This window comes from Prionailurus bengalensis, chromosome D1, assembly GCF_016509475.1.
Source record: "Prionailurus bengalensis isolate Pbe53 chromosome D1, Fcat_Pben_1.1_paternal_pri, whole genome shotgun sequence".
NCBI classification, from domain to species: Eukaryota; Metazoa; Chordata; class Mammalia; order Carnivora; family Felidae; genus Prionailurus; species Prionailurus bengalensis.
Window position 1 is genome coordinate 88,250,466 of NC_057346.1, and position 23,532 is coordinate 88,273,997.

The following is a 23,532-nucleotide window of genomic DNA, read 5'->3' on the forward strand; positions in this document are numbered from 1 at the left end:
TCACATATTCTATAAAATAAAATAATATATATTCTATAAAATAAAAAAATGAAAATGTTCCCAACTCTGGAACTGCCCACAAAAGCCAGCCTCATGTGGAGCTGTATTTTGCTGTTGCTGTTGTCACTGTTTACATTTCAGAGGCGATACAAGCACTTGTACTTGTGCTTTCACTCAGGGTGGAAAACCTAGGCTGGCGATTCCCACCAACCACATTAGATACACATGAGGCAAAGATAAGTACTGAACAGGAACTTGGACTCTAGCTGTTGTCACTTCATGCTTTGCTTTCTGATTAACTTCGTACATCTTTGGCCTGGGCAGGAACAGAGTGTTCATATGCTGGTAGAATTTTTTACTTTAAAATAAAAGGCATAAGCTTTCATTCCCCCAAACCTGCCTACTTTCTCATTCTATTTCCTCTATATGGTGAGATGGAGTCCCCTTCACAATCCAACTGCACAGTGAGTTATCGGACAAGAGCACCCATTGTGGTCTCAGAAGCCATCCCAGCCTGAGGCATGAGCTCCTTGGCCAAAAAGAACTCACCCCTGGCCATTCAGTCAACACATCCATGACTGTGATCTTGGAGCCAATGACTTCCCAGGGCACCCAGGGCAGAATAAGCCAAAGTCTTGTCATATGCCCTTCTCAGAGCATAAAGAAGTCCCATCCAGGTCAGTGGCTCCCAAGGAGTCCAGGATGACATTGGTATGGGACACAAACTTCCAAGACCACCTACCTTTCCCTGCCTTTGCTAGTCCCAGCAATCATGATGTCTGCCTTACGTTCAGCCCTATTTGTGTGTTGTATCAATGCCATGCCCTCTGATGTAAGCTGATTGAACAGGAGACCCTTCTGACCCAGGAGCCACAAATTCATAGGCTGACCAGCCACAAGAAATGTAGCTCAGCACATGGGGCCAAGCCAACTGGATTCTCTCTGTAGGAAATACCAACACAGAGTCTATTAGCAACAGATGCTGAAACTCAATGGTCAAGCCTCAGAGACCATGATGGGCTGTATTCAGAGCAAAGGTCTAAGAAAACAGAATATTGAGTAAGAAGTAGCCTTGAGGCCAAGGAGACTTAGAATATAGGTAAGTAAAACTATCTCCTGTAACAAAAATAGACAAATGAAAACCAACTCTGAGTGTTTTGGAGGAGTCCCTATGTCCTAATGGAGAGCCACAACCCAGGGGCTTTTGTGGCTCCATTCAGACTCAGCTTGGACAGTAACTGCATGTTGTTTCTTACTGGAGCCTAGTCTGAAGCTCTCTGCAAGTACTCAGAAGTACTTAGAGACTGAAGAAGCAACTTTTACTCCTCTCTCTGCCCCTCTGTAAAGAGGGCTCACATATGCACAAAAGCACTCCCAAAGCCACTGTCTTGCTGCAGTGATGGGGACTAAACCTGGAGCCTCCACAAAATTTTATGGTGCTCACTCACCGTTGCAGAGAATAGGGCCAGTGTGCCCAGGAACGGAGGGGTTCCCTATGCCTCCATTTTCTTTTTCTTCCCTCTTGGACCCTGGCTGCTCTGAACCTTCAGGACAAATGAAATGATCAAATATAGGGAAGTGCCATTCATCCCAGGAATGGCAGACAGACACAGACGCAGGGAGCTGGAAAAGACACATGGAAATCCCAGCCTTTCCCTACTGCGGTCCCATCAGAAAAAGGAGAGCAAACTTATTCCAAAGGATGATCTCTAGACTTCTGTGAGTCACTGTCACGCGTCCAATTCATGAGCTCTGCTGGCCACTGGAAGCTGGAAAGAATGCACCTAAGGAAGGGTGTGGAACCACATAATGGAAACATTAGTGAGGGAGTGGTCAACGGTCAATTACCTGTAAAATGTACACAGACGGTTAGCAGGAAACATAATTGCTTGGAGTCTCTCTATGATGTCTTGAAGGTGTGGTTGTGGCAAAATACTGGTTTGCACAGTTGGGCGCTTCATTTTAACCTTGCAGTGTTCCTGTTTTCACATAAACATATAACTCATATTTAAAGAGAGTCCATCTGACTCCTTAGAACTGAAATAAAGTTTTATTAGCCTAACAGTTTCACCACCAACCCCTCCTCCAAACCAAAGAATTCTAGCAAACTCTTGAAGGTAAAGGCCCTCCAGGTTACCTGGTCTCTAAATGGGCTATATGAGCTTGCTCTGGACTCTGATGGACTTTCACTGACCATATTAAAGAGCTTGCATTTGCCTCTGGTGCCAACTCCAAGTTGGTAGCTACAGCCTTTGGGAGACCCAAAGGGCCTGTGGAGGCCACACCTCTTGAGGCCATATCTCTAGTGACACCAACACAACCTAATGAAAAATCAGGCTACCACCCAGATAGATGTCTTGCCCACAGGATATTTGGAAACAGTTGGATTTGGGGCACAGAGTCTACAAGTAAGTCAGATGTTGGGTTAGATTATTCATGCTTCACCTTACGCTGCTAGGATTTGTGATGGCAAAGTCAAAAGCTATTTGCACCCTCCTGGAGAAGACCCATTTTCTAGATTAAATTTGGTAATGTCAAAAGAAAGGGCCTGGAAAGTCTTAAGACTGTGAAAACACAGAGCTGCCAAATTGTATAAACTGCTTCATATATTAATATCCAGGTGATTTGGAAACTAAGAGTTTACTTCTCCTTAAGATTTTGTCACCCAAACTGGTAGGTCCCATACTAGCCTTCGGTGTTTGGGGGACCAATTCCTTAGAATGGGCCCAGGTAAGAGAACCAAAGACTAGGACCAGAAATCAGATGCCACAACTGAGCAGAAATGAGGGCTGAAGAAAGGCTCCAGGGCTGCCTTTCTGCCAGGACCATGCATTATGGGCACGGTTTTATCCTATGGATCATTAATCTTTCATCTCATTGGAACTATACAGGAAGCACTGATAGAACCTTCCACATAGCCATCCAGCCAGCTCTTCATTGGCTGAGCAAACATTTCCTAAGTACCTACTCTGCAGCAGACTCCACGCTAAATGATCAGGATTCAACAGTGAACAGGACACAGAGCTGCCCCTCGCAGAGCTTACGATCAAGAAAGATTGATCCTTGAGACACAGAGCCCAACATGTGAAGGACCACCTTTCATTCAGTGCATTTTCCAGCTCGTAAGAGGTAGATGAAATAAAAAACAAATGCATCCAAATGAAAACCAAAGTCCCCTTCCTTCTGGAAACACTGAGGTTTAGAAAGGACAGAGTCTACAGTTGCATCTTCTAATGATGTTACAGTTTTCCTTATCAGTGATCTTTAACCAGCAAGGAGGATGCCCACAATATCTCCTTGGGGACAGAGAGCAAATTGCCATCTTCCAAGAATCAACAAATGTTACAAACCCAAATTTCAGAGCTGTCAAATGAAATCAGGCACCCAAATTGTAAGAAAAGGAATAACCGATTTGGGGACTGTACTACGCAATCCAAATGAAAATTTCAGGAACCGCATATTTTACAAATGAAACCACAGTACGCCGAATACTTTCATTTTACATTGTTCGTATCAATAAAGTGCCATTCAGAATGCACTGGGTTATTAATGAATGGATTTTGGTTTTTATTCAGCCTCTGAAATACAGTGCTCGATGGAGCAAATCTAGGCGAATCAGGTAAAGCTTTGCAAGGATACCATTTCTTTGCTGCATTTGTCTGTCGAGCTTAGTTGAAATTGTGTTTGTTTTTTTCTTGGCAAAATTTGCATTTGAAATAAAGCACGTTGTCTTAGTGATAATTTTCTTTCCAAGGTGTTAGAGGCGATTCTGCTCACATCTTGTCTTTTCTGTCACTTAAAATTAATTTCTCCATTCCCCATAAGAAAAAGATTTTAACAAGCATTTACAAATTCTCAGAATATTAGAAATCGCCGTGTGATGAAAGGATGTATTTTGTTTGTTTGTTTTTTAAATTATACAATCCCAGACTCACTGAGTTGGAAGAGAATTTAGTGGGGAAATTATCTGGCTCTGTACCCTGCAATCAATACAGGATAAACCTTATACCTTGTATACATGATGTTGGCTTACCTGGCCAAAGAGTAAGCAGAATTAGGGCTTCAGCGAGGCAGGTACTCAAAATGAGGGGGAGGGAAATGAATGGGAGGTTGGGGGGAAGATGGAGACTGTTAAAATATCATTTGATATTTAGGGCAAAAAAAGTAATGTAGTCGCCACGGGGTGGAAGTGGGGGAATTGTCTTCATTTTAAGCTACATATGGAGTAAGAGGACACTAAAATCTTTTTTAAAGGTTTTACTGTAGCTCTGAATCTATGCCATGACCATTGTTACCACATGGGTATAGGGATCCCCATTTTAGGACTTGCAATCATCCAGACCTGGATTTGAACCTCACTTTTACCTCATTCTAGTTACTTTGGACAAGTCAGGTCCCCTCTTTGAGCCTTATCTGTGAAATGAAGAGAAGATCTAGTTTATGACGTGACTATAGAGCTGAAAGGAGAAAGTGCCTGGCTTATACCTGCATGACACCCTACGAGCATGATGGATTATTATTTATTTATATACCTCTGTCTAGATCTGAGCTGTCCAACACAGTAGCCAGTAACCCAGGTGTCTATTTAAACTGAAATATAATGGGGCACCTGGGTGGCTCAGTTGGTTGAATGTCCGACTCTTGATTTCAGGTCAGGTCATGATCCCAGGGTCATCGAATCGAGCCCCTCATTGGACTCAGCACTGAGCATGGAGCCTGCTTAAGATTCTCTCTCTCCTTCTACCCCTCTCCCCGGCTCGTTCTCTCTCTCTCTCTAAAATAAAATAATAAAAAATAAAATATACAGAAATATAATAATTAGAATGAAATAAAATTTAAAAGCCAGTTCCTCAATTGCATTAGCCACATGTCAAGTCTCAACAGTCACACGTGGCTAATGGCTTCTATATTAAACAGCACAGACTCAGAACATTTCAATCATTGCAGAAAGTTCTATTTGACAGCATAGGTCTAGACCATCCATCCATTCATGGATAACAATAATAACAGATAATAGACAGACAACAGCCAAGAGATAAATATCTGTATTTATATATATTTATGTTTATTTATATGTAAGTAGAGAGAGATATATGTACTTACTTAGGGACTGTTGTCTATCTGCCTATTTATTTATTATTGTCATCCATTAATGGTTGGATGGTGTATATATATATATATATATGACTAACAGGAACTAGGTAGATAAATGACAGGAGGGAGGAATAACTAGGAATACACTGTAGATGCTACAGACTGACTTGTGCCACCCCCCCACCCCTGTCGCCCCAAACCTGTATGTTAATCCCCGATATGCTGGTATATGGAGAGGGAGACTTTAGGAGGTAATTATATTTGGATGAGATCATGAGGGTGGGGTCCCCAAGATAGGATCAGTATGCTTATAAGAAGGGGAGGAGACACCAGAACTCTCTCTGCCATGTAAGGACACAGCAAGAAGGCAGCCAACTGCAAGCCAGGATGAGAGCTCTCACCAGGAACAAGAACTGGCCTGCACCTTGGGCTTGGGCTTCCCAGCCTACAGAACTGTGAGAAGTAAACATCTCTTGCTTAAGCCCCACAGTCTGTGTAATTTGGGTATAGCAGCCCCGGCAGACCAACACAGTAAGTGTTAATGAGTTTTCAGTCTAGCTTCTTTTATTCATGTGAACCAGACTTTTCACCTTGCAACTGGTTCTGAAAAGAGATCCCCCCCACCTCCCACCCCCACCCATGAGTAAAATGTGCCTCTCAGCAGGCAGCCGCCTGCAGCGGCTCAAAAGGCCCCCGCCTGCACCTGTGTTTATTTTTGCAGTGAATGGCCGCATGTCCCCTCCTCCTCACAGGTGTCCAAACTAGATTTTTCCTGTATACTAATGAACAAGCTGATACATGTCAGCTCTGGATGGGAGAGGACTAGAAAGCAAAGGGGGGTGGGGGGGGGGGGGTCTTTTCCCTCCCACTTCTAAGTTCGGACTGCCACCTAGTGGGTCCCACCATGAGAGAAACAGGAGGGTTTTGTGTTAAGGACCAGAAACCCGGGTGCAAAATGTGCCCAGCAAACCCTACCAAGCAAAATGGTGGTGTCAAGTCATGAGCTGAGCACTTTACACATGTTATCTCACTTCATTTGAAACAACCCCAAGCAGGGGGTATTATCACGCACGTTTTCCAGATGAGAAAAGAGGCTCAGAGAAAGTGAAGAACCTGCTTCATTGAAAGAATGCTTGGATGAATAAATGAACAAAGGAGTAAAATGAATGCAGGCTTAATTTATATGCAGTGTTCAGAGTTACAGAACCAGCTGCATTCAGATCAACTCTGAGATGAGATTAATAATCCTCGGTGAGTCTGTGAATGGACAGATGGAATCGCTGATACTGATTGATTCCTCCCTCCAGAGGAATCCTCCTTCCGGACCCTGCTGACTGTGTGACCTTCGCCGCTCTGGCTCCCCTCTCCCCCAGCTTGTGACATAACTCCTAGGAACTGGGAGTAGGAAACCGTTTGCTGTGGGTTGCGAATAGGAAGCCCAGTGTGGCTGTGTGAGTCACCGAGGAGTTACTTTACGAGGAGGGCGAGGCAGGAATGTGGAGCAAGAGATAAGAGGCTGCGCCAATCAGTATGAGGCCCATGAGGGACAAGTGGTGTCTTTGAACGCAGCTTGTCCCCCCACTCTGAGTGCTTGAGGGGGCTGCCGTCACAGGAGCCTGGCCACCCCTCCCTCCCCAACATGGACAGAGATGGACTTGGAGCCGGGGTGGAGCCCCAACCACATTTCCTCTCTGAGGATCGAAAGCTGCAGTGCAGCCCTCCATTGGCAGCACTGCGTTCCTTTCCTTCTAGAGACCTGGATGCCTCCTTTCTTAACATTTCTTTCATGTTAGTTTCTATTGCTTGCAACCAGAGAACCTCCGTCAGCCCCTCTTGTTACTTAAGCTAGTTAGAGCCACTCTGTTCCCCCCACACCCTCTACCCCGCAACCAAAAGAAACCCTGAGATAGGTGGATTCTCAGCTCAGGGATTCATTTTTCGGGTTCCCCTCTAGTTCTGTTTCCTCCAGGCGCTGCGCACGCACCTTCTGTGTGAGCTGACTCCCTGGTGTGGAAGGTGAAGGCGCCGGGTGGTGGGTGGCCACAGCCTTCCCTCAGAGGACCCACCTGCAGAGAGGCTGAGCCCTTGGCTTGTCCTCTGTGGGCGATGGGGTGCTGCCTGGAAGAAATGTGGTGGGGCCTCTCAAGAAAAAAGACTCACCTTCCTCCCAACTGGGGGCAGCTTCACATCTGTCACCTTATTTCTTGACCCCCACCAACCATCCTGTGAGAGCAATGTCTCCATTTTACAGATGGGGAAACAGGTTCAGAGGGGTTGGGTGACTTTCTCAAGGCCACACATCTGGTTGGGGACAAAATCAAGATAGTGTTGAAAAGGCGGGTGTGCCAGGAGGCACCCATGTTCGCTTCCCGAGAAAGCGTTAAAGCGGTGATAGGCTCTCTCTTCCTTCTCTTCCTAGAAGTCAGGCTCCTGCGGGCCCAGATCCTGCCTGACTCCTTTGGCCGTAGAGTGGGGAACAAATCACTTGCATAAAGAAGTGGGAGGTTTTCCCATTACACTTGAATTTTGTATTTCCCTCAGGACTAACAGATCTGTGATGAAGGGAGTGTGGCATAAATAGCTGGTTTCATGTTCAATAAAGTTCCATGTTCTATCTTGCTCAAAACAGTTACCACTGGAGAGGAGGGACTTCAGTCCCCCACCTGCAGGGTATTTTACCTCTAGATTCCCTGTACCCTAATTACCAGAAAGTAGAAGTCACTAATCTGATTGACCAGAGTCCAGAACATTCCTTGGGCCCCATGTTACCAGAGGGTAGGCTTACTAGATCTTATGTCAGCACATATGTGCTCCATGAAAGCCTATTTATTTCAGGGTACAGCCTTTGTGGCCAGGCCTGACCAGGAGCTTCTTTCCTGCCTCTGTCATGTTTACAACGGAGTGGGCCAATCAGGCCAGAGGAAGAAGGAAGCCTCGTTTATACCTTCAGCCCAACTTCAAATGCTTCAGAGCAGCTTTCTCTTTATTTAGGTCAGTTATGAACAAAGTGGTACTTCTGTTTCTTATCTGGTGGTGTGCTAGTAAATGTTCAACAACCAACACTTTGGGGGAGTGGAGATGGGTAGGAACAAACCTGATTTGTACATTCACCAGTTTCCACAGTGTAAAAACTCATGATGGCCAATATCAAAATACCAACATGACATTATCAGGAAGTAATGCGCATTATTACACTGTTATATAGTATTTCCACCAACTATAGTGGTGCAAATAGACATAACCTGAAGAACATAGCTAGTTGTAAAATGCAGCAAAATAATTAGGAAGTGATGGATTTTGAATCTCTATTAAACTTAGTTGTAAATATAGTTTGTGAGTTGAAACAGTTTAATTTTTTTAATGTTCATTTCTTTATTTTGCGAGAGACAGAATCCCAAGCAGGCTCCGCACTGTCAGCATAGAGCCCAACACGGGGCTCGATCTCACGAACCATGAGATCATGACCTGACCGGAAATCAAGAGCTGGACGCTTAACCGCCTGAGCCACCCAGGCGCCCTGATGCAGTTTACTTTTTAATAACGGATGTCTTTAACAACCAGCTTACAAAATTCCTGAATTTTAACAATCGGCTCTCACAAGCTTTTCAAGCTGGCTCCAGCACGCCACCGCCTTCGTCTATTATTCCTTGCATATGCTGTCCTCTCAATCAGGACTCCTGTCCTTTTCATCTGCCAATATCCTCTTCTTTGGCGAGCGGTCTCTTCCATTCCATTTTATTCTGGAGGAGCCTCTCTTCCCTCACTTATAAAACACGCCAAGTGTCGTGCCTACTCCACAAGGCGATGGTGAGGATTGAATTGTTCATGTCAATTGTCTCTCTGTGCTTGGCACATGGTATGCAATTAATAAATAGGTGGCCAATCTTATGAGCGTGGTGGGGAAGGAGGTGAGTGGTTAGGGGTCCTCAGGGGGCGAGAACTACTGGGATGGGGGAGGGGATGGGAAACAGGCCCCCACTAGATACATTGCCCTTGGTTTTCCCCACCCTCTCATTAAAATTCTCCGGCCCTTCTCACTGGCTTTGCCAGCCTGAATTTTTCCAGCGTGAACAAGGGAGCTTCTCCAGCAACAACCGGCTTGGGGCAATAGAAATCTGCCTTCTTCCCGGGGAGGGGAGTAGGGCCTGGAATCCCTGCCCAGGGTTAAGGGGACTCCTACCGGATCAGAGGTTACAAACTGCGGGACACACCAGCCTTTATTCGGCCGCAACTGCGTTTTCGATCCATTTGAATTCGCTGCTAAGATTTAGAAGCCAGGAACTTTCACCTGACATGGTGCTCCGCTCTTGCCTGGGCGACACGCCGCTGGAACTCGGGATCGGCTGCCCGGCAAGCACCGCGGCTGGCTTGTCTCCACGGGGCTCCCTGCACGCCCTTCCACGGTTCCCAGCTGGGCCTTGCAGGCATGCGCATTTGCGTCCTCAGACACTTGGTCACTGCTGGAACATTTGGGCCTGTGTATGCAACTTCCTGGCTCCTACCAGCCATTTCCCCATCTCCCCGCATCTGCATCCTCACACCACAGACGGGACCTGGTGTGATTCCCGATGAACCATCTCTGCTCCACGTACAGAAATAGGTCCCACCTATCTGTCCACTCCAGGCACAATTCCAGCAATTCCTCCTCTCCTCCATCATCACTTTTTCTCCCTCCCGACCACAGGCAGTCACTTCTCCCGTCTTTATAAAGAAAGCCTTCTCCACTCCGCTTGCCCTGCCAGTTTCTGCTCTAGTTCTCTGCTCTCCATGGCAGCTAACGACCTCGGAAGAGTCTCCTCTACCCATGGTCTCCAATTCATCTCCCCCCGCTTCTCTCTTAAACCAACTCGAGTCGGGCGTTAAACCCCTATCACTCAACGGAAACTGCTCTTGACAAGACCACCAACACTTAAATCCTTGTTGCCAAGTCCAAGAGTGAATCTCAGGCTCAGGGCTATTGGTCAAGAGCTGGCCACGCCCCCTCCTCGACACTTCCTTCACTTGATTCTAAGATGCCTTTCTTTGCACAAAGCCCAAACGTCACAAATATTTGGCCATGTTCCACAGTGGCTGCAGGCATAGTGAGGGCACAAGGAAATCCAGATGCCAAGCATCAAAATGTTACACTCGATGAAGACTTGTTTCCTAAAATATTCTTTATTTGTGGGCTTGTGTCGCTGAGCTCTCGCTCCTCCTTGCCATAAAGACAGCACCTGGCCTCATGGGTGGTGCCACAAGCCATAGACACCTCTGCCCCAGCAGGGGGGAAAGGACAGGTGGGGCGGGGCCACACTGTGCTGCACCATCACTTCTTAGTTGGATTATTATGACAGCCTTCTTCCTGCTTTCCCTGCTTCTTAGTGTACTCTTACAAGCACAAGTCAGACACTGAAAAACCTCTAACTACTACATCCTCCACTGGGAGTAAAACCCAGAGTCATTGCCATGGCTGCAAAGTCCCATGTGGAAGGACCCTCTGCACTCAACCCTACCATGCTCCCTTCAGTCCTCCCGCTCCAGCCATCTGGGCTCTTTGCTGACCCTAAAATATCCCAGTATGCCCCCAGCCTCAGCCTTTGCACTAGCCCTTGTGCCTGGAACATTCCCCCACGTGACACATGGCTATCACCCTCAACTTCCTTCACACCTTATTTAAATGTTACCTCTTCTAGAAACCTTATTTGAAATGCCACCCTGTTTTCTTCTGACCCTCCTGACCAACCTTGCCCTACTATTTTTGTTTCCCCCTTAACAGGTTATCTGTGATACCATATTATGATATTGTCTGTGTCTCCCCAACTCCCAATCCCAAGAGTCTAGGAGGGTACCTGGTACATAATAAGCACGTGAATTTCTAGGAAGGACCATGGCTTTGATCAGATCATCAAAGAGTTTTGTGGTCCAAAAGCTATCCAACAAAACTCTTCCCAGGACTAAAGCTGTTTGAAAGCCAACTATCTGTTCCAGTCCTCAAAGAGCCTTTCTAAGTAGGGGCACCACAACCAAATATATATTGCCCTTGGCTTTTCCCAATTCCCTTGGAGGTGTTGGGGGGCATCCCCTGAATGCCAGCTGGGCAGCAGCTTCCAGACCCTGTGAGAGAGCTCCCCCAGCAGCAGCACAGAGAGCAGACAAACCAAGAGATTTACCACACAAGTGGGCACTGTATATGGAGTACATGCTGGGAGCAATGAGAACAGCAGTAAATACAGAACAGAAAATAATGATCTTTGACACGACAACAAATGGGACACATTATCTAAGCACTAACACCTAAGGAGGCAGCTGCCCTAGCTCTGGGGGGAAGATCCTCAGGAGAGAGAGGCTGACTTCTTTCCAGGCTGCCTTGTCTTCAGTCCTTGTAACTTTTCATCTTTCAGTGCCTTCAAGAATTTATCTGCAGGAGAGCAAAACAAACATGGCTGTAGTAAAGATAAGGGCTCTTCTAACACTTCCAAAGTAAGCTTCTGGGACGCAATTGTGTGCTCCCTGCATGAGCCCAGAACCCAACATGGGTAGGAAAAAACCCCTAACAGCCAAAACATGTTTAAGTGGAGAAAATGTAGTAAAGAGGTCCAAGACTCAGCCTGTTTTCTAGGGATTTTTTCCGTGCCTTTGGGGAAGAGGACCTTACAGGGTGCCTGATGAGTTGGGGACCATTCTCATGGCCACATTAACCTAAACATTTAGGTTATTTCATACTCCCCTTCCGTGTGTGGCAGGGGAGCCAACTTAACCTGTGTGGTTGTTTATAATAGCGGGGATAGTCCTTCTAGAACAATCTTCCCTCCTCCAGTGTTGAACTGCAAGCCTTAGCCGGAACAGGTGATAGAAAGTCTGCAGAACAGCCTATGGCTAGTGAATATTCTACAGTGTGAGATGTCTCATGTCAAGTAGAATCAAGTTTAACTTTACCCTTCAAGGAGAACCAGTCAGTTTGCATGCTAGAGGAATCCTGCTCACATCAGAGCACACCTGGTCTGCCCTCGTCTAGAGCCCTAAGACTTTAGATCTAACATCTAGAGTCCAAAACCCCGGTGAGAGGGCTACCAGAGCCAGGGCTAGGGTTCACAGGGAGGTTACCTTCCAGCATTAAGAAGTGGAGGGCCCCAGAGGCCCTCAGTGAACTGTCCTTGGGCTTTCTGGGTCTTGCACAATTCCCACCTCTACTTACAGACACTCCAACTGCTATTCGCTTCCCCCTCCTCACATGGAGGACCGCAGTTGGAGGTAAACACTAAAGCTCAGGTCTCTAAAGGAAGGGGTTTGTGTGTGGCGGGTGATGGTAGTATTACTACCACAGGGGACGGGACAATTATGGTGCAGGAGGTATCAAGTGCAGGATGGGGTGGTGGTGGATGGAGGTTTGCAGGCTGAGAGTCCAGATTACCAAAAGGGCTCAGGATGGAGGGAGGGTGAAGTTTGGGACAAGAGTGTTCACGAAATCCTGACAGTGATGAGGGTGGGCGTCGGTTGAAATCCAGGAGGAGTGAATCTGGGTGCTGGGGGCGGGGATTGCCGATCTGGGATCTGGACTGAAGTCTTAGCCGGTGGCCACATTGCCGGGGAGGGGATTTGCGGGGCATGGAGCCAAGGGGGGGGGAGCGAGTCAAGGCCGGCCAAGGAGGTCACGCACAGCGCTGGGAGTCGAAGCCGTCCCCAGTGATGGTGAGTAGCTCCAGCTCCTTAATCCGGATCTCCAGCTCGCATAACTCCTCGGGGTGGGAGGCGGAGGCGAGCCGGGGAGTCGTGGGGCGGGGAGCAAGGGGCGAGGCAGCCACCTCGGGCCCTGGAGGTGGCGAGTAGAAGAAGCGCAGAGGCTCGTAGGGTATGGAGGCCAGGCCGGAAGGCCAGGGCGGGGGCCAGGGGCGCTCTCCGGGGGGCCCCAGGCCGGGTGGCGGCGGCAGGGGCGCCTGAGGGAGGGACCGTCCCCCCGGCGCCGCCCCGCCAGACTTCAGCGGCACGAAAAGCTTCTTCCAGATGTTGAAGTCGCTGAGCGGAGACGAGGAGACGCCGCGATCGTAGAGGGACGGGAAGTAGAGGGGCGGAGCAGGCCGCTGGCTCATGGTGGGGCTCTGGCCGCCTCGCCGCCCCTTGGGCATCTTTTGAATGGGAGGCTGCGTGGGAGGAACCCCGCGCCTGGAGACGCGCGCCCCAACCCCGAGTCGTCAGGTTCTGAGATTCCACAGGCCACGCCCCGGCGGAGCGCGGCCCCACCCCTTCGGCCAGCCCCGCCCCCGAACAGGCGGGGTTTTGCGGACCGGCTGGCCACGCCCCAGAACGTGCCCCGCCCACTGAGGACTGGCCTCTCCCCTGGAGCAGGAGTGCGTTGACTAGCAGCGGTGACCGGCAGGCGCGCCTTAATCCGCCGCCCTACCGCCCCCGGGTTTCCGCTGCGCCCCGCGGCCATCAGACGCCAGCCAATTTTTTCGCCCCCTCCGGTCCCGCCCCTCGATTCTTCCCACTGCCCCTACGTTCCGCAAACCTGGCTTTGCCGCTATTGCGGCCCTGGCTCCAGCTCTCATCTCACATGTCATCAGAAACTCAGACAAAAACAGGAAGCAGGGAGCTGGCCAGAACTGCAAGAGAATACATTTTTCAGTCTTCTCCTTTCATAGGGAGAAAAATAATATTTCCTAGAAACCTGCCCGCTGCGACAGCAGACTTCCCTTACCACCCTCTCTGCAAAGTATCTGGGGAAATGAGTTGACATCTATCCTACGGGAGGCAAAGAAGATGGTTGACTGGGAGTGGCTGTTAAAACCAACCGATGTTTCTGCCAAACTTCCCAGGGTTGTGGAAGATTCTGGAAAAGGGGACTCTGGTATGGACTTGTAATAGAGCGGCAGTAGAAGGTCTTCAATGAAATGCAGTTTAATTTACTTCTTTTCCAGACACATTACCAGGCGCTAACAGGAAGCAAACTGCCCATAGGAAATCCCACCTCAAATAGCTCACTCTCTTTAAGAGTGACCTGTAGGGGTGCCTGAGTGGCTGAGTGGGTTAAGTGCCTGACTTCAGCTCAGGTCATTATCTCACGGTTCTTGAGTTCCAGTCCCGTGTCAGGCTCTGTGCTGACAGTTCAGAGCCTGGAACCTGCTTCGGATTCTGTGTCTCCCTCTTTCTCTGCCCCTCCCCCATTCACCCTCTGTCTCCCTCTCTCAAAAATAAATAAACATTTTAAAAAGATAATAATTAAGGGGCGCCTGGATAGCGCAGTCGGTTAAGCGTCCGACTTCAGCCAGGTCACCATCTCCCGGTCCGTGAGTTCGAGCCCCGCGTCGGGCTCTGGACTGATGGCTCAGAGCCTGGAGCCTGTTTCCGATTCTGTGTCTCCCTCTCTCTCTGCCCCTCCCCCGTTCATGCTCTGTCTCTCTCTGTCCCAAAAATAAATAAACGTTGAAAAAAAATTTTTTTAAGATAATAATTAAAAAAAAAAGTGACCTGTACTGTCCAAGGGACTTGTCCAGCTCATTTACATATATGAGTAACTTGTATTAGCCACAGACTGGGGGCGGGGGGGGGGGATAAATTTCTTTCAAAGCCTCCACCTAATGATTATTGGTACCTAATGATTATTGGTATGTAGGGGCCAGTTTAGATTGGCTAGTCAGTACCAGCTCCATTAGCAAAAATGGCTATATACAGATGCTGTATATAGGTGTGTGTGTGTGTGTGTGTGTGTGGTGTGTGTGTGTAGCACAACAGTGGAGACAGATGTCCAGGCTGGAGATCTTTGGGTAAGTTGCTTGACTTCTAAGACAGTTTTCTGTAAAACAGAAATAAGAGAACCAGGCTGCCTCACTTGCTTGTGGCAATCCAACAGAAGACAGAATGGTGTGTGTGAAGCACTTGTAAGCTTAGAAATTGTCCAAGTGTAAAGTGCAGCTGTCCCCACTGAGGGACATATCTGAAGCTGAGAAGTTTTGCCTTCCTATACTTAGTGTAAACTCCTTGAGGGCAAGAATCCAGCCTTATAATATTGAACGTATAATAGACTTAATAAATACTTGAGAACTTTTGAAACAGTGTTATGTGTCTGGGGAACTGAAGAGGACCAGAATATAGCACCCTAAAACATGCCACTTTGGCATAAGGATTACTGTGAACTGAAGGCAATTGAGGAACAGCAGACACAGGGGAAGCTCTGTACTCTCCCTTTCCGCCTAAAAGCAGGGTATAAATTTCCCTTTGTGAAGGTAATGTAAATTTCCCTTTGTGAAGGTATCCTCCTCCCCTTTCCCATATTAGGAAGAAGAGATGATTCTTATTACTGGAGATGGCACGGACAAGAGCCTGCATAAACAAATCTTACTACACAACCCTTATCTTTGATAAACTTCCCCCATATATCTACCTTCCTACAATTTATGACTTCTAGAAGCCCAGTCCCCTTTTCCTTTGTCTTGTCTCTTGTCCACAATTTGTCACCCTTTGTTAAAATGGCTTATAAGCTCTCAAGCCTAAATGTTTCTTTGGGTTTTCACATCTTTTCTGTGAGGCCCCATGTGCATGCATAATAAATCTTTTCTGTTAATCTGTTTCTTCCCAGTTTAATTCACACGATCCAACTACTGAACCTAAGAGAATAGAGGAAACTTCCTCCCCGCCCCCCCACCCCCACCTCTACAGAACCATAGTAGTGGTGAGAACCAGAGTTTTGGACTCAGACCTGGGACCAAGCCCTGGACCTACTGTGTACTCAGCTGTGTGGATGAACTTTTCTGAACCTCAGTTTTTTATCTATGTAATGGGAATAATAATGGTACCAGACGAAGGAGCATTAAGACAAGCTGACGGCCACAAACACCGCCACACCCCCTCCCCTGACCCCCACCCCCAGGTGGAATAGGTGTGATATTTCTCGGGCACTCCTGGCTGCCCAAAAACAAAGGAAAGGGGGAAAACAAATTGTTAACTGATAGAGATCATAATCCTGCAGGACCTAAATCTCCATCACCCCTCCTATTGATGTGGGGGACAAAGGCAGAAGGAAATGGCAGATAGAACTAAATTACCTTATAACCTGCAGCCCATTGACAAATACTTGAGGCTGGCTGAGTAAAATGTTTCTCCAGGAACTCCCTATGGTCTTAATGCTAATGCTTTGCTAGAGGGAAAACCACCTTAGTTTGATAATAGCTAGGCCTCCACTATCTTGGGAGTCTTCTTTAACCTATGAAAATCTCACTGGAAACTTCCCCTGGATTTTACCTCCCTCAGCCCCATAGTATATAACCAGTCTCTCCTCATGTCCCTGGGCAACTCTTTCTGCCCATGGTTCCTGTCCTTGTGGTTTAATAAAATCATGTTTTTTGCACCAAAGATGTCCTTGGCTCTGGACCCCATGAGCCCCGCTATCACCCCTAAAACCTCATCAATACCTACTCCTTGAATTGGTAAGATTAAATGAGACAATCTAAGTACTCTGCCATAGAACGTGTTCAGTAATGTTAACTCTTTTATTCTATGTTGAAGATCCTTAGATTTTGCATTATGTTCTTTAAATGATGCAATGCAATCACATTTTTACTCCTATGTATCCATTCAAAGAGAAAAAGCTTACAAATTTTAACTCCACGGTAATCTAAACAGATTTTATACTGGGTGGCTTAATTATAAGACAATCATAACATTACAAATGGTAGGTTAAAAGAAAGGTGGTTTCCTCTAACAACCACACAACAAGAAAACTCAGGTGCCACAGTGAACAAACACTGAGATAAATCCCTGCGAAGTCTATATGGGGTAATAACAAACCTCAGTAGTTACGGCAAAACCCCACAAATTATTCCTGCAAACATCTGGGAAAGTCAAGTTGGTGATGAAAAGACAGAACAGGTTTACGTTTATTTAAAAAAAATTTTTTTTATGTTTATTTTTGAGAGAGAGCAAGCGGGGGAGAGGCAGAGAGAGAGAGGGAGACACAATCTGAAGCAGGCTCCAGGCTTTGAGCTGTCAGCACAGAACCCGGCATGGGGCTCAAACCCAGGAACTGTGAGATCCTGACCCGAGCTGAAGTCAGATGCTTAACTGACTGAGTCACCCAGGTGCCCCTAGGTACCCCCTAGTTACCTCATCTATTTTAAACAGAACATTCCCCTCCTGGGGCTCTAAAGCTCTAGTGTCACCTGTCTTGCCTTTCAAATTCCCCATTAAGTGCCATCCTGTTGGGGCTTGAGGGATTCCAACTCTTTTTTTTTTTTTTTTTTGGACTTGTTTATTTTTTGAGAGAGAGAGAGAGAGAGAGAGAGAGATTGAGAGAGTGAGAGGGGAAGGGGCATAGAAAGAGGGAGAAAGAGTCCTAAGGAGGCTCTGTGCTGGCAGTGTGGACCCTGATGTGGGGCTCGAATTCATGAAACGTAAGATCATGACCTGAGCCGAAATCAAGAATCAGATGCTTAACTGACTGAGCAGCCCAGGTACCCCTGAGGGATTCAATTGCTAAGACCCAAGCTCCCTGCCTGCACTTGGAAACAGTGAGAGAGATGCTCACACGGGTTCCTCTTTGCTGCTAAAGGTCTGTTGGAGGACACGGCTTGAGGTCTGGAAGCCAGGTGGGATTACTAGAACTACATCCCTCAGCTGAGCTCACCTACCCGGTGCAAGGCCCTGTGGGAAAGGGCCTTGTCCGCAGAGAAAGAGCCTTTACTGGCACAGCGAAGAGCAGGCCAAAGACAGACCTGGTCCGTTCTCCAAACTCACCCAAGAGGGCAGTTCTTCTTCCACTCTCAGGAGAAGGAGGCACACGAGTGTCACCCTTAAGACACATGACACAGGACGCCTGGGTGGCTCAGTCCGTTAAGGCTCTTGGTTTCGGCTCAGGTCATGACCTCATGGTTCGTGAGTTCGAGCCCCACATCGGGCTCTGTGCTGACCGCTCAGAACCTGGAGCCTGCTTTGGATTCTGTGTCTCCCTCTCTCTCTGTCCCTCCCCTGCTCCCTCCATCTCTCTCTCTCTCTCTTAAACTTAAAAAAAAAAAACAACACATACATGGCACAGTGGGGTGAGGGTTCCTCCCAACACTCTGATTTAAACTCTCTAACCCAGGCTGCCGCCCCTTAGTCGGGGGTTATGGTTTCCCATCGCCAAAGCCCTCTTCAGCCAGGAGCTGCCGAGACTACGCGGGTTACTGTTTGCCTCATTTCCTCAGCCATGGCCTGCCGGAGGAGTAAGACAGCTCAGCACTGCAGCTCTGCATCTAGACACGCTGCTGGTGATCACAGCCTCCCCAGGTTCCCAGGCTCGTGAAGGGCACATCGTGATTTGCCATGTCTGCCTTGGCTCCAGATGGCTTTTAGGGCCATGTAGTGCTTGTGGTTTGGAATACAACAGAGTTGTTGTGGAGTGAATGTTTGTGGTCCCCCCCCCCCCACCACCAAATTTATATGTTAAAATCCTAACCCCCAATATGAGGCCATTAGGAGGCGGGGCCTTTGGGAGGTGATTAGGTCAGGAGGTGGAACCCTCGTGAATGGGATTAGTACCCTTAGAAAAGAGAGCTCAGGGGGCCTGGGTGGCTCAGTTAAGCATCCGACTTCCGCTCAGGTCATTGTTAGGGTCAGGCGTAAGGCAGGGTAAAGATAGGAGTCAGAGGCTAAAAAATTTTAGCAGTCAAAGGCTTTATTTGGGAACTAAGGTCTCGGGTGAGGTTCCGTGACTCAGGGAGAGAGAGGAGTCAGGGCATCGCACCCAGGTGTGGTGGGTGGGGTTTTTAAGCAGCAGCGGTTCCAGGTTTAGGTCCGGGTGGGCCTTTTTCGCATCAGGTCGTGCTGTGGCTCGGTGATTGGTTGACCTCCAATTCGTTCTGGCAGCTACTAGGGGCTTTTCCTTGGGTTGCACTGGCAAGATGGCTGTCCCCTCTACTGTGGTTCCAAGGACATCCTAACAGTCATGATCTCAGGGTTCCTGAGTTCCAGCCCCGCATTGGACTCTGTGCTGACAACTCAGAGCCTGGAGTCTGCTTCGGATTCTACCTCTCCCTCTCTCTCTGCCCCTCCCCCACTCACGCTCTGTCTCTCCCTCTCATAAATAAACATTAATAGAAGAAGAAGAAGAAAAGAGAGGTCAGAGAGCTCCTTTGCCCTTTCCACCATGTGAGGAAACAGCCAGATGATGGATGCCTGTGAGCCAGGAAGGGGTTTTCACCAGACACAAGATATGCCAGAGTCTTGCTCTTGTACTTCCCAGCCTCCAGGTCTGTGAGAAATAAATGTTTGTTGCTTAAGCCACCAAGTCTGTGGCATTTTGTTATAGTAGCCTGAATGCACGTTTGAACCCAGGAGTCTGCGACTGGGGGAAAATCACATCACCTCTCTGAACTTCAATCTTCTATAAAATGAAGACAATATCTACTTCACAGGGTTGATGTAGTTGATGAAAATATGTACAAGCAGCACCTGGGACACACAGTGGGTGCTCAATAAAGTGTGACTGTGATGATTATACAGTCTTAGGTGGATTCCTTAGTCCACCATGAAGCCCTATTGAGTTGACTAGGAAAATGGAGTGGGGAAGGGGGGGTGTCACTTCTGGAAGACCAAACCCACTCCAGATAATTTAGCAAGCCCTATACCCTGGAAACTGCTTCCTTGCTGTAGTGCTGAGGACAGTGATAGTAAACACGTGAAGAGAGGCTACCTACCTGTGCCACGCACTTGTCTTAACTCCACTAATCTTCCTAACAACCCTGGTCTGGGGTGTTATTATCCGAATTTTCCAGATGAGAAAACTGAGGCACGTGAAGTGAAGCAACTTGCCCGAGGTCCTGTGACTGGTTAGCGTCAGAGCTGGCATTCCTAACAGGTGGATGAGCTCCACGGCCCCCCCACAGGCCCCCCAGCCCTCAGGGCAGGCCCACAGCTGGGCACTTGGCCTCCTGTCCTCTTCCCGGCAGGGGGCTGGCTCTACTTGGAAGTTGTTTGTGCCCAGCTATTCTGGGAACAGCCTTTTTCTTGATCACTCATCTGAATTAACCATTGTGTTGGTCTGGATCTAGGGGAGCAGATCCAGGGGACGTTCACACTTCACAACACCCTCCATTTATAAAAGTTTCTGAGAAGTACAGTTCAGTCCTTATTCTCATTTCCCTCAGTGGGTGTTCCTCTGTACTGGCAGGGTCAGCAAATCCTTTAATAAATGGAAGGCTGAGAGGCAGTTGAGCGCAATGGAGCGAACAGGCCTTGGAAGATCCACCGGCATCAGCCAGCTGTACGGCCTTTGGGTAAAAATAATTGCAGCGAACACCTCCTGACGGCTTATGATTGTGCGTTCTCCTGTTACCTGGACAGCAACACTCACAGTGTATACATCTGTCAGAATTTTCTGGGCACAAGCAACAGAAATTGATACTGAGAATTTACACAGAGGGCTAGGAGACAGCTCATGGGTGTGAAAGCTTAAGAGTTAGGTGGAGGAGGTACAAAAACCGGAGTAGCTTCAGGATCCAGGTAGCAGGAAGGAGTCAATAACCTGTTCAGTTCCATCCCGGGGGTGGTAGCCAGCTGTTGGTTGGCTGGCTATTCTTTCTTTCTTTCTTTTAATGTTTATTTATTCTTGAGACAGAGACAGAGCATGAACAGGGGAGGGGCAGAGAGAGAGGGAGACACAGAATCTGAAACAGGCTCCAGGCTCCAAGCTGTCAGCACAGAGCCCGACGTGGGGCTGGAACCCACGAACTGTGAGATCATGACCTGAGCCGAAGCCGGCCGCTCAACCGACTGAGCCACCCGGGCGCCTCATTGGCTGGCTATTCTTAATGACTATTCCCTTATCCTTTTACCCTTGCCACCTTCCCCTTACAGAGGTTGGAAAAATTAAATACTAGCTTTGCCAGTCCCCCTTTAAGGTAGGGGTGGCCATGGGACACAGTTGCGGTCAGAAGATATGACCAGAGGATAGCTGGGAATTTCTGGGAAAGATTGTACTTTCCTGATAAGAGTGATGAAAACTGAAGCTTTCCCTTCATCACTTTCTGCCTTAAAACTTGCAATGCTGGAACTTCTGCAGTCCCTTTGTGATCAGGAGGGAAAGACCAAGACTATCACCAACAGACACACCAGCCCAGACATTGTGGAGCAGTTGAACCAATGCCAGAGGCTGCTTACCTGCAGAGTGTTTATGGGAGAAAATCAGACTTTGTCTGATAAGCTACTCTGAGTGGGGTTGTCTGTTACTTGCAGGCTTCCTGAGAGGCTCACACCTTCAACCAAAACCATTTTTTCCCCCAGTCCGTGCAGAACTCCACCGAAGACTTAAATTCTGGGGAAGAACATGCCCAACTTTCTCGGCTGGAGGAGGGTAGGCCACCTTCGTTAACGGTTCGGCCGATACCGCACTTAAAGGGTGGGGGGAATTCCTCAAAAGGTGAGTATGCTCTCGTTGCCAGAGGTGGGGGGAACAGAGGCCAAGAGGCTGAAAGTCAAATCTCCGTTAAGATGGGTGTCACGGTTATAGCCATGAGGCTGACGCAGAGTCTCAGGGTGGTGACATAGTATGCCCAAAGCCTCTGAGGCATGGGCACACACGGGGCCTGGCACTTTACCTTGCTGCAAGTGTATTGCATTTAAGTAAAGGATTACTGGCGTGGGATTTCATTGTAAACCCAAATCTTAAAATATTCTCAAAGCTACATTATTCATATCATATACACGTTATTTCCATCCCAATCTTGAGTGTTCTTTTAACTGCTTCCCATAGCTCGGGAAGGAGGGTGGTTTAGTTAGCAACTGTCAGTTAACCCTTTTCACTAGATGTCTTGGTTAGAGATATTTGGTTGCAAAGAACACAACCTTTTTCACTCATTCAAGCACCAGGAAAGGGCAGGAGGAGTTACAGTATGATTAGACCTGACTGAATCCAAGGGCAGAAATGGACAGGAAACTGTAATTTGTAAAGCACTCTGATGGATTTGGGTATAGATGATAAATACTATTCATGATTACTGAGAAAAATTAAGTGGAGCCCTACATTTATAGTGTTTGGAAATGTGCCTGGCACACGGTAAGCCCTCAAGTTGGGACCAGTATACTCCAGGGTTTAACATTCAGGGTCAGGCCCCATTTTGTCTACATCAGGAGAGTTTATGAACTGAAACACTAAGTTCCAGTTCTGGCTATAACACCATGTCACAAAAACACATGAGAAGGTAAACAACACTGTTTACATTCCCGTAAGGCCTCCTTCTTATCAGCATCAACGTTTTGCCTGATTTCTATAAAACTGACAGCCAGACAGGGTGGTGTTAACTGAGCCAGCGTGGGCACGGATTGTATATAGGAGTGACACGGTGTGGTCGGCTGGTTTGCATGGAGCCAACAATAGTGAGGCTGGAGAGAGAAGCACCCTTAGGGAAGCCCATCACGGAAATGAAGGTCCTCACTCCACAGTGTAGGACTTGTTTCCCAGTTCAGTGCCCTTGCCCCCTGCAGGGTGTGTGGTGTCTCACCACTTTGCCTCCCAGAGGCTGTGGCCCTACATGACTGCTGGGGAAAAGGAGGACAGACAGACATCCTTACTTACGACAGAGCCTTGCAGGCACCCATCTACTCCAAAATAATGTATATATAAACAGGAAGTTTTAGCCCAAGTAAAAATCTTGTGGTGAACAATCCCATAATAGGCAATATGAATAGGAGATCTCTGGTCAATTTCTACAAAGCCAGTGGAGTGAATACAATGTGTTTCACTGTCGATTCTCCGATCCCTTTAGTTTTAACAACCCTGGACTCCGTGTAACCTGTGTCTTTATTACAGCCCACTTCCTATCTGCCAGACACTTTGCAAATATGAGACCACAAGCCTCACACAATTTTTTTTGAGATAGGTGCAGGAAGCCGGAGTTCAGAGGGGGCCAGAAAACTTGTCCAGAGACATAGCCAATTCGTGGAAGAGACAGGATCTGAACCCAGGCCCCCAACTACCAAATCCATGCACTCAACTGCTGTTATCCTGAAATGAAATAATGATGAGAGGCAGTGGGTCTTGGAAACAGACTGTGGCAAACACAGTGTTTTGAAATTATATCATGTTTCCTAAAAGTCCTAAGTGGGTTCTATAAAGCTCACCCGGTTGGATAACCTAAACTTTCAGTGAAAAAACAACTGTACTTAATGTTTTTATTTCTAAAAAGAGGCAGGAATCAATTTCTTCAAAGCAAAAAAGCACCCAGATCTCCTCCAGGTTTTGTCCCAAAGTCAAATTGGCATGCATTAAAGGCAGGTGCAAAGGACATAAGGCAGCACAGTGGCCGACTGGGCAGCTGAGTGTGAACCCTAGACTTGACGATATATTAACCTTGGTGACAGTCAGCAATTCAAATTTCTTCAAACGTAGTTTTCTTCTTAATCAGTGAGATGATGATAGTACAGAAAAAAATACATGTAAGAGCACAGAACCCCGCACCAAGTTCCCCTCATTAGAGGATATCAGGTAAGTAC

At 47.7% G+C, this 23,532-nt stretch overlaps 1 protein-coding gene and 1 long non-coding RNA gene across 2 annotated transcripts; one reads left to right on the forward strand and one right to left on the reverse strand.

The window, feature by feature from the left end:
* Positions 1 to 11,234: 11,234 nt before the first annotated feature.
* CD1H11orf91 (chromosome D1 C11orf91 homolog) lies at positions 11,235 to 13,333 on the reverse strand. Its single transcript, XM_043580906.1, has 2 exons — positions 12,731 to 13,333; positions 11,235 to 11,491 (listed from the first exon to the last, which is right to left on the reverse strand). Exons 1-2 carry the CDS (start codon positions 13,194 to 13,196, stop codon positions 11,406 to 11,408), a joined length of 552 nt encoding a protein of 183 aa, XP_043436841.1. The 5' UTR covers positions 13,197 to 13,333; the 3' UTR covers positions 11,235 to 11,405.
* On the forward strand, positions 12,605 to 15,631 carry LOC122483679. The gene is made up of 2 exons (XR_006297437.1): positions 12,605 to 12,762; positions 15,346 to 15,631. It is a non-coding gene; the product is annotated as an uncharacterized LOC122483679 (long non-coding RNA).
* Positions 15,632 to 23,532: the final 7,901 nt, after the last annotated feature.